We start from the raw sequence: 12,841 nt of genomic DNA on the forward strand, positions 1-12,841 counted from the left end.
GGAGGAGGGAGCTGGTGCTTTTGTTGCTTTATGAATTGAGTCCAGTGACTCATCTGCCCAGAGATAGGGTGCAGCTGGGCACGGGCACCATGAGTCAGTGTCCACCTTACCATTGTGCACCTGGAATACAAGAGGGTTTCTTCTGAAGAGCAGAATGATGTGGGAGGGCTGGCTGAAGCTATTGGTCTTTGTCTTACCACATGCATTTCCAAAGACCTGAAGCAAGAGAATAGTGAGAATCTGGGAACAGAATCTAGAATTGCTCAGTTATCTGCTTAATAATGTTTAGATCTGAAGCTTCCAGATCTAAGTGGAAACTTCTTGTATATCAGTGTTAAAGCCCTGGTCTTGCAACTAGTGTGCTTGTTGGTCTTACAATGTTTGCAATGGCTTTAATGGTACCTAATGGTTTTAATACATGCTACATCCAGGTAACTTTATAGTGTATTTGACTTCCCTGTCACCTCTCTTATCCTTTGTCTTGTCTTGCCGTCAGGTAGCTGTCACTAAACAGTCTTCCCTTCGGATTACTTGTAAGCAACTTTTGAGAGTCTGCTTTAAGAAGACAAAACTTGTGGGATCAGTTTCTCCTGCTATCAACTTCTTTTTTGTGCCCATCTATCTCTCAGTTAATAAATTGCTGGTTTGTAAGTAGGTGGGTACAGTTTCTTAAGGTGTTAAAAGTTCAAGTCTTCCCTATGGATGCTTAAGATCCTGTATCACTTCTTATATGATCTGGGACTGGTTTGTAATATTAATCTTTTGTTCTCCTTGTAAACAGGTTTTACTTCTTAGTTGATCTTCCCAGAAATGTCTCTATGGGGGTATTTTTATAAGTTGCTCTGTACCTGTTTGCAAGGAGCAAAGTACAAATGGAAACCATAGAAAGTCTATTAGTGCCTTGAGAGATTGCATGGGGAAGTACAACACGCAGTTTACTTACTAACCCAGGCTGTCTTACGTAATAAAAAATAGAATGGTTTCTAGAATGTCCCTCTCACCTTTGTTCTCACTACTATCTAATCCTTGAGTTAATGCTTACTGCCAGATCAATTTACTGCTGTATCTTATCTGAAACTTGAATACATTTGATACCGAGAAACTTTTTATAGTTGCATTGGGTGGGTTGTTTGTGGTTGTGGAGTTTGTTGGTTGTTGGTTGTGTTTGTGTGTGGTTGTGGGGTTTGTTGCCTGGTTAGTTGGCTTTTAGGGGTGTGTGTTTGTTTTGTAAGCAGAGGAAGCTGGTTTTCAGTTAGTTCTAGACCCCGTCTTGCAATGTGCTCTAGGGCTAGGGGGCTGATTTGCAAGCGGTTGTTCAGGATTTGGCCTTGCCTTCTTCTGAAGATGTAGCATCTCACTTCTGAAACAGCATATGTAAAAGTAGATGTTTTAAAATTAAAAGGCATTGCATTTATTTTCAAAAGCAAATGTTGAAACAATGGAAAATACAGCTGGAAGAGATATGAAGTGACTCTCTAATCCAGTTAATGCTGAACAATCTGTAATTTGTCATGTGTATCTGTTCTTAAAACTTTCAGGAGGGAAAGCTTCATAATTCTCTTGCCCATTCATCTAGTGCTTAAACAGTCTTATTAACAGCTTATTAAAGTTTCTCTTACAGTTTTTCTTAAAATTTACTCTCAGGAGTTTTAGTTTTTCATTGCTACCTGTCTGTCTTCATTATTCTCCCTGTTTTTTTTGTAATTAAGGAAACTGTTTCTTTTGTTTTTTTTTTTTTCCCCAGAATTCCTTTTCTAGTCTTTGTGATTGTTCTTGCTGCTTTTCTTTGGACTCTGTTAACCTTTTGTCTCTTAAATACTGTACTCCCACGGGGGCTTTCCCAGAGCAGCAGAACGTTTTCAGGTCCCTATGGATACTGGTTTTGCTTATGCACCCCTGCATCGTGCTTGCCACTTTCATGACACTGTCAGCTTATATTCAGCTGATGGATCCTTCTCAGAAGTCTAGCTGCCAAAGAAATCAGTTCTTCTGAATGAAGAATGTGATGTATGTATTGGGTGATAAGTGAAAAGAGGTACATTTTAAACACTACAAAAAGCCAGATTTTAAGACTCCAAAAGAAAGAAAAAGGGGTTTATCGGGCAATTGTTTCATAGCTCACTAATAGTGGAGATCCATGTGTTAATTTAGAAGTCTGGGATGCTTTGACCTCAGGGTGGCTGTTTTATACAGATATCTTAAAAGGGTGATGAGAGGTCATTTTTTAGAATACACAGTGGAAAAGTTGCAGATATAAAATAGCTATGTTCATTTCTGTGGTGAATCTTATTGAATCGGTTGGTAAACTGGTGCTTTTAAGCACTGCAATATACTGAAAACAGCAAATGAATTCTGGACATCATCCTCGCATGTAAACAGAATGGAATGAGGTAATCTGGGAGAAGGTGGTTATAGGTGCATAGTTTCACAAGAGTATTCTCTACTTTGAAATAATAATGTCTCTGATAAAATGATCATTCTAGCTTTAAAGGATTATTCAGGCCACTCTGTGGGGAAACTGTTGTGTACTAGGTCATTGTATAACAGTTCAACTTGGTTCTCCACTAACTGTTGTTCCTCCATTGTCTTCTGTGACTGTGTATTGATTTCAGTGTGAAAGAAGCTGTGATCTTCTATTTACTCAGGAACTAAAGTCCCCAAAGGCCATTCAAAAATTTTAAGGGTTAGCCAGGTTTTATGCTGAGATTTTTATCCCCTTCACCCCTTATCTTCTGGGCCAGAAAAGCAGCAAGGTCTTCATGGGCAATGTTATTCTCTTGATTCTTCACTACTCTTTTCCTTATCCTTCTCTATAGTGACACTGCATATTGGGCAGCCAAGTTACAGCATACTTCCTGGATTGTAAAAATCAACAGCATAGCTTGTGAGGGAAGGATTGGCCTTGAGAGTTTAACTGGGTCTGAACTTTGATCTTTAATGTCCAGCTTTGAATTAGCTTGCGTCTGCACTCAACCTCATTCCTCTTTGGTTCCTCTCTGGGAGGAGGCGTCATTATCTTGTGAGGTAGAAAAGGAAGTTGGGCTGTGAACCTTGCAGATAACTGAAGCAGAGAGTACCAACTTAGAAAGCTAAGTTGGGTATGTTTAGGTCCTGTTATAACCCTGCAGTACAATGGTGTCCCAAGATGTGATAGGAACAGTGGGGAGAATGTTTGAGTTTAGAATGCCTGATGCCTTGTACCACAAGACATTGCATATATTCAGTAAACTGCTGTTTGAAAGTTTGTTGCTTTGAAAGTAATGTTGTATTGTTGTGGGTATTTTTATTTCTTAACATGCTTTGTTTTCTTTCTTCCCCCTCATATTTGCAGTTTCTCTTACTCATTCACACTAGTGCTATGGGGTTTCATTTTTCTTCAATATAACTTTATTATTATTATTACTTCAAATTACAGCAGAGATAAATAGTCTCTTAAATATTTGAACTTCACCACAAACCAGGCTCATGTTAGTTAGCAGCTACCATGTGGCTTATCATACTGCTTGATTGTTTTATTTTGTCCAGTAGAACAAGAAGGATCTGAAATACTTTTCTTGGAGAATTAGAAGAAACTGCCAGATAGCTTAGTATACCACTGAAGATGCCCTGATGTCCTTGCTGTAGCATTTTTTATTTATAAAGGAAGAAGCAGTGGTGGGGAGAAAGTGTAAAAAGTACTCTGTGTAAAGGAAAAGGGGAGGAAGCAGCAATGATATCAAAATTAACACTTAACACTGTCAGAATTAACAGTCAATACAATTTACGCTAGTGAAGGTACATTTTAATCTAGCTATCTTCTCACTTTCTGCCTGAATACAGCCTAATTACTTGTCACTTGCCCTCAATAAATAATGTCTTCTGTTACATCTTTCTCTCTTATGTTTTAGATACAATGTCTGTGCCGAGTGGCATCCCTGTTCCATCTGCACCACCTTCTTATGAGGAAACAACAGGAATCAATGTGAACTATCCTCAGCCCTATCCTACCCCAGAATATGGCCAGAAACCAGACGGGAAAAGAATGAACCCTTCCCCGTATGTGGAACAGCCTTCACCAATGCATAACCCCAGTAAGCCTCGAACTGTACTGCATGTTAAGGAGAGGTTGAGTGGCTGCGTAATAAGTGTTGTGCAGAACACGAAAGATAGTGGTTCAGAATTGTTCTGCACCTTCCAGACATATTTTTGAAGGGATTAAGGTGAATGAGTTCTTGTGAATCATAGAATCATAGAATAATTAGGGTTGGAAAGGACCTTAAGATCATCTAGTTCCAACCCCCCTGCGGTGGGCAGGGACACCTTACGCTAAATCATATCACCCAAGGCCTCGTCCAACCTGGTCTTGAACACTGCCAGGGATGGAGCATTCACAGCCTCCCTGGGCAACCTATTCTAGTGCCTCACAACCCTAACAGGAAAGAATTTCCTTCTTATATCCAATCTAAACTTCCCCTGTTTAAGTTTTAACCCGTCACCCCTTGTCCTGTCACTACAGTCCCTAATGAAGAGTCCCTCTCCAGCATCCCTATAGCCCCCCTTCCGACACTGGAAGCCTGCTATGAGATCTCCATGCAGCCTTCTCCAGGCTGAACAGCCCCAACTTTCTCAGCCTGTCTTCATACGTGAGGTACTCCAATCCCCTGATCATCCTCGTGGTCCTTCTCTGGACTTGTTCCAACAGTTCCATGTCCTTTTTATGTTGAGGACAGCAGAACTGCACACAATACTCCAGGTGCGGTCTCACAACAGCAGAGTAGAGGGGCAGGATCACCTCCTTCGACCTTCTGGTCACGCTCCTTTTGATGCAGCCCAGGGTATGATTGGCTTTCTGTATGCACTAGTATCGGTAATATCATTTGCCACTCTGCAGTTTTTTTAATGCAGCTTTATTCTTAAGACAGTGTGTTTCTGCATTAGTAAATACCATGGTGGAAGTTGATTAACTTTTTTTCCTTATTTACTCATTGAGTATAGCATGTTTTTCTGCTCAGTTACAGTTCAGACAGTGTATGTGCAGCAACCAGTAGTATTTTGTGACCGCCCAGTTCAGATGTGCTGCCCTTCCTGCAACCAGATGATAGTGACACGTCTTTCGTATGACTCAGGAGCTTTGACTTGGCTGTCATGTGGTGGCCTCTTCCTGTTGGGGTAGGTTGATTCCAATTTGCACTTCATTTTTCTCTTCTTACATGTCCTTTTATAGCTCTAAGGAGTGACAAAGCTCTCAGCTTTGCTGCAGTTGCATTCTGTCTTGTACCTGGCCCTAAAGGTTTGAATAGCCTACATCTGCATTAAGTCCTGTATGACCTTAAAGTAGCTCAGGAACACTAGTGATGGATTCCATAACCATGTGTGGTCTTCTTACAGCTTCAAGGCACCAGTTTTCCTGATGGCTTTTGCAGGAAATAAATTTTATCTTCCTATGTATGTAACATGTGGTAAAAGAGATTGATTATGTTTCTGTTTTGCTTTGCAGGTGTGTAGCTGGCTGCTGCTTAATTCCCTTCTGCATTGATGCCCTAAAGGATGTGGATCATAGCTGTCCAAACTGCAGTACTCTTCTTGGGTCTTACAAACGTTTATAGGCAGTACTTAAACATTGATAATTGATTGATGAAGTTGGTTAGCACCTCTACAAGCCCTTTTTGAAGCTTCTTGGAGACTTCTGTTGTTTCTGTGCATCCTGTCACTGGAAACCAAACAAAAGTAATGTTTATTGCTAGATTGTTTGAGTAAGAATTTGCTTGAGGGGATTCCGACTTAAGTCTGTAAAAACTATATTTAATCTTTAAGGGCCACTCAGTGCAGAACCAGTTGATGGCAACTATGTTTTCCCTTTCTGCTTTATGTAGAACAGGTTCATGATGTTCTTCAGTTAATCTCATTTCAACTATGCTGCAAACTGGTGCGCTTGCTTATAGTCAGCTCAGCCAGGGAGGAGAACATCTATGGAGAACTAGATAGTCTCATGCTTGGCGCTGATGCTTTTGTAACAGCACTGTTTGCAAACTGGCAGGGAGCTGCTTGCCTCTGGGACAAGTGCCCCTCTTTGACTTTAGTGCTGTCATGAGCACTAAAATTTGATTTAAAACTTTCTTAGTTGAAAGAGAACCAAACCTAGAGGCTTCATCCTTTTTGGAGGCTACTTTATCAAATGGACAACTCAGGTTATCATGCGTTAATGGTGATTCAACCTAGTACCTGAATTTCCAGTTTCAATTCTAGTCACACCTCTACTCTACAGTAAAGACGTTCATACAGGAATTATTAATAGGTACTTGTTCAGTGTTTTTCGATTGGTTGGGATTTTTTTACTGCTGATCTAGACATCTATCAGGTGTTCTCTTTGCTCCACCACAGTGAAAGTGCCCATAGAGCCTTAGTTATAGCCTTGGAAGACTTCCTTGTACATTTACGCAAGTCAACTGATAAAGCATAAACAAACCTCAGCCTTGTCTTAAGGCTTAAATTCCACGTGCAAAACACAGATTCAGGACCTGGGATTTTAATTGTTGATCTGTTTGTTAATTACTGTTTCTTCTTTAAGAAGGTACCATGATTGTTAAGGAGTTTCTCTGATTATTTAGGTGTGTACTGTGATTTTTCTACATGAAAGAAGTTCTGTTTTCAGAGGCTTAAGCTGGATATGCTTATTTAAGACAATGATCACAAAAAATTAGGGAACAAGGCTCTTAAGGTTGAAGTGTTTTACTCTGCCATAAGTAGTGGACTTGGTCTGAATAAAATCTTGATGAATTTGAATGATACCTGTCTAGAAAAGATGGGCGTTTATATAAGGCTGTGGTGCACTGTATTAATCTCTGTAAAAGCTGAAATAAAAATTAAAAAATACTGCTTTTGCCAAATGTGCCTTCTATAAATATCTGGTAGAAGTGAACTTTTGAAAAGTCTGTTAACACTTCACTTTTGAAATCCAGTTTTGTGGATCACAAATACAGCTTTTAGGCCTCGTGTTAATTAGGTTTTGTAAAGTGCTGTTGCTTCTGCATCATTTGCAGGTGGCTTAATAGCTCTCATGTGCATTTGAAAAAGGTTTCTGATCATATGGAGCCCTGTGCCACAGGAATTACCATCAGTAGCTACTAACTTACAAGAGCGATGGAGGTAAAAAGGGTAGTAATTTTGTCGCTTTTGCTGCGATGATGTAGAATTATCTTGTGGTTGGTTTTTTTTGTTTTTTTTTTGCCTGTGTGTTTGGTTTTTGTTCGTTTGTTTGTCTGCTGCTGCACCACTGCAGTGCTTTCCATGTTCTTTAATAGCCTGGGTGATGCTCCACTAAATTTTCTGTTCTGATGACACGTTTAACAGTTCTAAGTTAAGCAGATAGCATGTGCTGCTGTAAACCAGTATTCCTACCCCTCTGGATTTTACAGAAAATGTACTTTTCTTCTATGGTTTTCTTCTATGGGCACAGTCTACTTCATCTCTTTAAATTCCTTATATAGATTGAGAACAGAACATGTAATGCTGGCAGCTATTCCATCTAATTAAGTACTCCGCAAAACTTTCTGCTGTCCCTTCTACACTTAAATTTCCTTAAATACAAAGTTCTTTTGTGTATGGAATTACCTACAGAATGTGCCAGAGTAACTTGCTTTGTTAAACCTATTTTAGACGAACAAAGGCAGAATATAACTTGCTTTGTTAAACTTATTTTAGACAAACAAATGCAGAATATAACTTGCTTTGTGTGAAAGTGCTTTGTATAGAAGTTGCTCTTTTATTTTAAATACAGTGAAGTTTAAAAGCAAACTTTTGTCTTTCATATCTAGTGCTTCTAATCAGAAAACTGTAACGTTCGGAATGTTTCCAAACACACAAATGGCTGAAATGTTAAAATTAAGTCAAGAAGTATAATTACAGGGTAAAATTTTTCAGTCTTACTTGGGCCAGGTCTCTGATAAATGGTGGCCTCTGGCCTGCAGACCAACTGTTTACACACAGAACCACACTTGAAAAGCTGTTTTCCTGCAATTTAGGCCCTTTATTTATTTTTTTCTTTTTATCACCACCACCTCTCAACCCTCCCCCCCCCCCCCCCCCCCCCCCCCCCCGTTAAAATTCCTCTGGGTAAAACTTTTTTGCTTATAATATAACTAAACACACATATAGATATAGATAAGCTTCTATGTACCAGTAACTGGTAGGGAGAAAATAGATCTGAAATATCATCATATTCAGTCTGAAAGAATCCCTGTTACTCATGTGAGAATGCCCTACTACTTTTTCAATGTCTGAAGCACTTTTTTCTTTGAGGTACAGAAAATACAGAAAGGCAGGATTGATTACCTTAAACAACTTTGTTCTGGTGCATTGATATTTTTATTAAGCAACGTGTTGTTAAGAAACAAGTGGTGAACAAATAGTTTTTCCCCTGTTGATAGAAAATGAAGTGGCACGCTGACTTCATGTTATGTCTACAAATAAGGAAGGGATATGAGACATCTGAAATCCTCTGGCCTTACAGGACAAAGCTGGGTGAAGCCTTCCCTTATCCCACCTTCATTCACTTTGCAGGATGGCATTGCTTTCTGTTACACTTTAATAGTGTTATTTCTATTAGATTTCTGTTTTTGTTTCCTATTGTTCATGTGAATTTTATAGCAAATTAACCTTTGCGTTCCTTTCTTCTTCCTAAAGGTCCTGCAACATGATTCAAGTTCATTATGTTTAGGATGGCTTTTACTGTATTTTTGTGAGGTGATGTGTATGATGTGCTGGATCTGATTCCAGTATAGAAATAAATTCTCCAAGTGTCTTAATATGTTTTTGAACCAAGTGTGTGGTGAAACTTCCCGAGTTTAAAGGAAGTGCTTTTTGTATTACCACTTAACTTGATTTTTGTTATATTATTACCTTGGGGGTTTTGAGTATCTGAAAATCTAGTATCTGTTTGCATATGTGGCTGTGTGGTTTGGAGATGCTAACAATAGTTGTGCCCAAGTCTAGAATAAACCAAGAGTGAGAAGGTGACTTTTCAAAAGCCCATTTGTGGTTGGCTGTTTTATTTTCATGTACCATCTCATGAATTTGTGACAAAGTGGGGGGGGGAGGCAGCTTCACTGAACACTAGAGGATTATTGAATTAGGGGTGTGTGTGACACACTGCATCTGAAGGTGGCAGTAGTGCTTTCACAAAAGTGTTTGTGGGGAGGAAGACCTGAAGTCTTTTCCCCTTCTTGCTCCAGAAGGTCCCTGAGGCCCTTTTCCTGGGCACACGGCCCTGAGTAACTCTGGAGGAAGGAAGGCACCGCGGGTGCCTGCGCTGCAAGCTGCACAACGTGCTCTCTCTGTTCACAACACAGCGCTGCGATCATAACCACGGGTCCCGGCGCAGGCCCTCACCATCCCGCAGCCAGAGCTTTGCCCTATGCGACGCCAGGGGGCGCCCGGGGCCATCGGGGCCGCCAAACGCGCTGCTGCCTCAGGCGGCTCCCGCTCACTCGTCCTGGCTCTCCGCCCTACCTCCTCCTTATCTCATTGAAGCGGTTCTTCCTTGTTCCCGCCGTTCCGCGGGTTTCTCGGCTTTCCCTCTTCTCCCGGGGGCAGCGGCCGGAGCCGGGTGAGGGGCGCAGTCCTGGTCGGTCCTTGGGGGAGGTTGCGTGGTGTGCGGAGGCCGAGGAGCGCTACCACAGCCCTGGGGAAGGCGGCGGGGCCCTCTATCCCCTTAGCTCCTCGCAGTACACGTTCTGGAAATGCATGTGTCTCAAAGAGCTGCCTGTTTTGAGGGCGCTTTTTTTATTACCCCCCGCCACCAAGGGAATAACGTATTGGGAGCACTATTCCCGAAGCTCTGCCCTGGGAAGCGTTCCAGCAGTGAGGGCTCCCGCGGCCCGGGCCACGCTGCCTCCTGTGGCGGCAGCAGCCGTATGTGGTGGGCTTCTCGCAGCCTCGCTGCAAGGTCCAGGGCTTGGAAAACCTGTGAAGACAAAAGGTGGTTGTAAGGACAGGTAGGTGGGACCAGGTGTGCTTCGACCCCTGAGCCATGCCAGGGCTTGTGCATAGAGGGGCAAGAATGGGGCCATGCCAGGGACCTTTTCCTCCTGCTTTTGGCTGTTAGACGTGAACTTCTTCATAGAATCATGGACTGGTTTGTGTTGAAGGGACCTTAAAGCTCATCCAGTTCCAACTGCCTCCCACGGGCAGGGACACCTTCCACTAGAGCAGGTTGTGCCAAGCGCTGTCCAGCCTGGCCTTGAGCGCTACCAGGGTTGGAGCAGCCACAGCTTCTCTGGCAAATGCCTCACCATCTTCACAGGGAAGAACTTCTTCCCAGCATCTCATCTCTGTCTTCCTTCTGTCAGTTTAAATTCCCTCTTGTCTGTCACTTCGTGTCCTTGTAAAATATCCCTCTCTAGGTTTCTTGTCAGCCCCCCTATTAGGCACTGCTCTAAGGTCTCCCCAGAGCCTTCTAAGCCTCCCCAGGCGGAACAAGCTGAGCACTCTTAGCCTGTCTCCAGAGCAGAGCTGCTCCAGCCCTTGCAGCATCCCTGTGGCCTCCTCTGGATTTGCTCCAGCAGCTCCATGTCCTGTCATGGTGTTGCCCCAGAGCTGCAGTGGAGGGAGAGAATCTCCTTCCTCACCTTGCTGCTCATGCTGCTGGGGATGCAGCCCAGCACACTGGTTTCTGGACTGCAAGCGCACACTGCTGGGTCATGGGGAGCTTCTTGTCAACCGCCACTCCCCAACTCCTCAGGGCTGCTCTCAATCCAGTCTCTTCATCTAAAAGAGCTGTTGGGGCCTTTACAGAACAGACTGCTATTAAAGTTCAGATTTCCTGGGCAGTACAGGTGTCCACAGATGTTTTTGCTGTGTTGTGTGTTAGGTGGTATTTTTATTAAGTTTTGATTAATTTCACTTTGCAAATTTGAGTACAATATCTGTTAAAATGGATGGATGCTTTCCTCAGATTTCTTGCCAGTGCTGGTCTCCTGTGAGTCATTAAACTAGTGTGTTTGCAGCACATGTGGCTGATTTTCTTCAGTATTTTAAGATCTAGGACAGCACCATGGTAGACATTTCTGTTGGGGAGGTTCTCTGTATTAGCAACCCACTCAAATGAGTGAACTTAGTCAAGTACATAGGACACTAGTGTTATGCATTACCTTAAAGACTTGTCTTTATTTAGCATGTGTTTAAGAGTCAACCACAAATCAGGCATTTAATTTGTAACTTACAGGTTGCAGTACAAAGGGCCTAAAATCTGTGATACACTGAAAAAAGCTATTTGAAATATTTTCAACAAAAAGCCCTGGAGTGTTGCTTTTGAATTTCATTGTTCTTTGGTGTATGAGATTCAGGCAAGCCCAGATTTATGCGAGTGTGCTCATACACTTGCAATAAGATGTTTTTGTTTTTGGTTTTTTTTTATTAATATAACTTCTTTCCGAAGAAGTGGGAAGCCACAAAGCTAAAACTTGAACTTAAAATGCAAATTTGATTATTTTGAAAAGTATGATTTACAGCTGCGACTGAAAAAGCAGAGCAAGATAATCTGAGCAAAATAGAAAATCAAATGCATTTACCAGGTAACATTGAATTCTGTTTTCTTCCTGCAAGCCAAAGCCAAATCTTCAAGCTTCTCTATCCCAGCAGCCATTTCCATCTGCAGCATACCTCAGGATTGCAGCCTGAATCCGAGTTTGAATGTGAGGCTGACCTGTGAGTCTCTTCATAAGCTGACATTCTGAAATTAATATTTTTTACATAGAAAATCTCTGTATCTATTATTTTGCATGACATTGACTGGTTAAAAACCTGCCACAGAAAGCTTGAGTGACCAAGTGCAAGGTGAACAGAGCGGGTCGAGGCAGTTCGTGCGGGCAGGCAAGTGGGATGGTGAGCATTTGCCCAGTCTAGGAGCTCTGCTCTGGCTGCCCCAGGTGCCACCCAGACAGGCAAGCGGGATGGTGAGCATTTGCCCAGTCTAGGAGCTCTGCTCTGGCTGCCCCAGGTGACACCCAGACAGAGCCAATGAGAGGGGAGGCTGCAGTGCAGAGCTCAGAGTGTAGAGAGTGCCTGCACTGGACTTGTGAGGGGAGGGTGCACAATGGGCAGGCTGCATTTGGTACTCTTGAAGCAGGGGCTGAGCTGCGGGACACTGTCAATAGGCTGAAAGATGTCAGGGAAGCTGAGAGGAAGCAGGACTGCTTGCTCCAGGCCCAAACTGTGCAGGGGCCTCAAGCATCTGCTGTAGCTCGTGGAGGAAAGAAAGAGGCTGTTAACCCAGGAAGGTGGGAAACAGCAACAAAAAAAACAAAAAAAGGAGGAAGAGGACAATTAAAATCAAGGGGCTTCCTCCTAAATCTGTTGTCCCCATGCAGAACCACTTTGCTGTCCTGCAGGGGACTAATGAGGAAACACACTTGCACCACGAACAACCGGCTGATGCACTGGTAAAGATCACTACTGGTGCTGCCAGGAAAAAGCGGCAGGTCATAGTGGTAGGGGACTCTACTTTGAAAGGGACAGAGGCACCCATCTGTCAGCCTGACCCAGTCTCGAGGTGTGCTGCCTACCAGGGGCACAGATCAGGGATATTGCAGAGAGGCTGCCTGCTCTAGTAAGTCCCACTGACTATGACCCACTTCTAGTGATCCATGTGGGTGCTAGTGATATAGATAGCAGTAGCCCGGAGAACATAAGGAAGGACTACAGAGCCCTGAGAGAGGTGGTTAGGGGCTCTGGAGCTCAGATTGTCTTTTTGTCAATTCTCCAGGATAAAGGAGAGGACCTTAAAAAGGCTAGGAGGATTGGCCAAGTTAATAAATGGTTAGAAGGGTGGTACCATAGTCAGGGGTTTGCCTAGAACATGGGACTC

General features: G+C 42.8%; 1 protein-coding gene across 5 annotated transcripts in view; it reads left to right on the forward strand.

Annotated features, from left to right (window-relative positions):
* The window catches only part of LITAF (lipopolysaccharide induced TNF factor), a 28,914-nt gene extending 22,860 nt beyond the window's left edge, over positions 1 to 6,054 (forward strand). For all 5 annotated transcript variants that reach the window (XM_061473514.1, XM_061473515.1, XM_061473513.1 and 2 more), the window contains 3 exons: positions 3,888 to 4,070; positions 4,992 to 5,148; positions 5,477 to 6,054. In XM_061473514.1, coding sequence (XP_061329498.1) covers positions 3,888 to 4,070; positions 4,992 to 5,148; positions 5,477 to 5,585 — 449 coding nt within the window. In that variant the 3' untranslated portion in view covers positions 5,586 to 6,054. The remainder of the gene's footprint in view (positions 1 to 3,887; positions 4,071 to 4,991; positions 5,149 to 5,476) is intronic.
* The last annotated feature ends 6,787 nt before the right edge of the window (positions 6,055 to 12,841 follow it).

The sequence above is a fragment of the Pezoporus flaviventris genome, unplaced genomic scaffold, assembly GCF_033815535.1.
Source record: "Pezoporus flaviventris isolate CSIRO_AGI_PZ_B2104156 unplaced genomic scaffold, CSIRO_AGI_Pfla_v1 ptg000078l, whole genome shotgun sequence".
Taxonomy (NCBI): domain Eukaryota; kingdom Metazoa; phylum Chordata; class Aves; order Psittaciformes; family Psittacidae; genus Pezoporus; species Pezoporus flaviventris.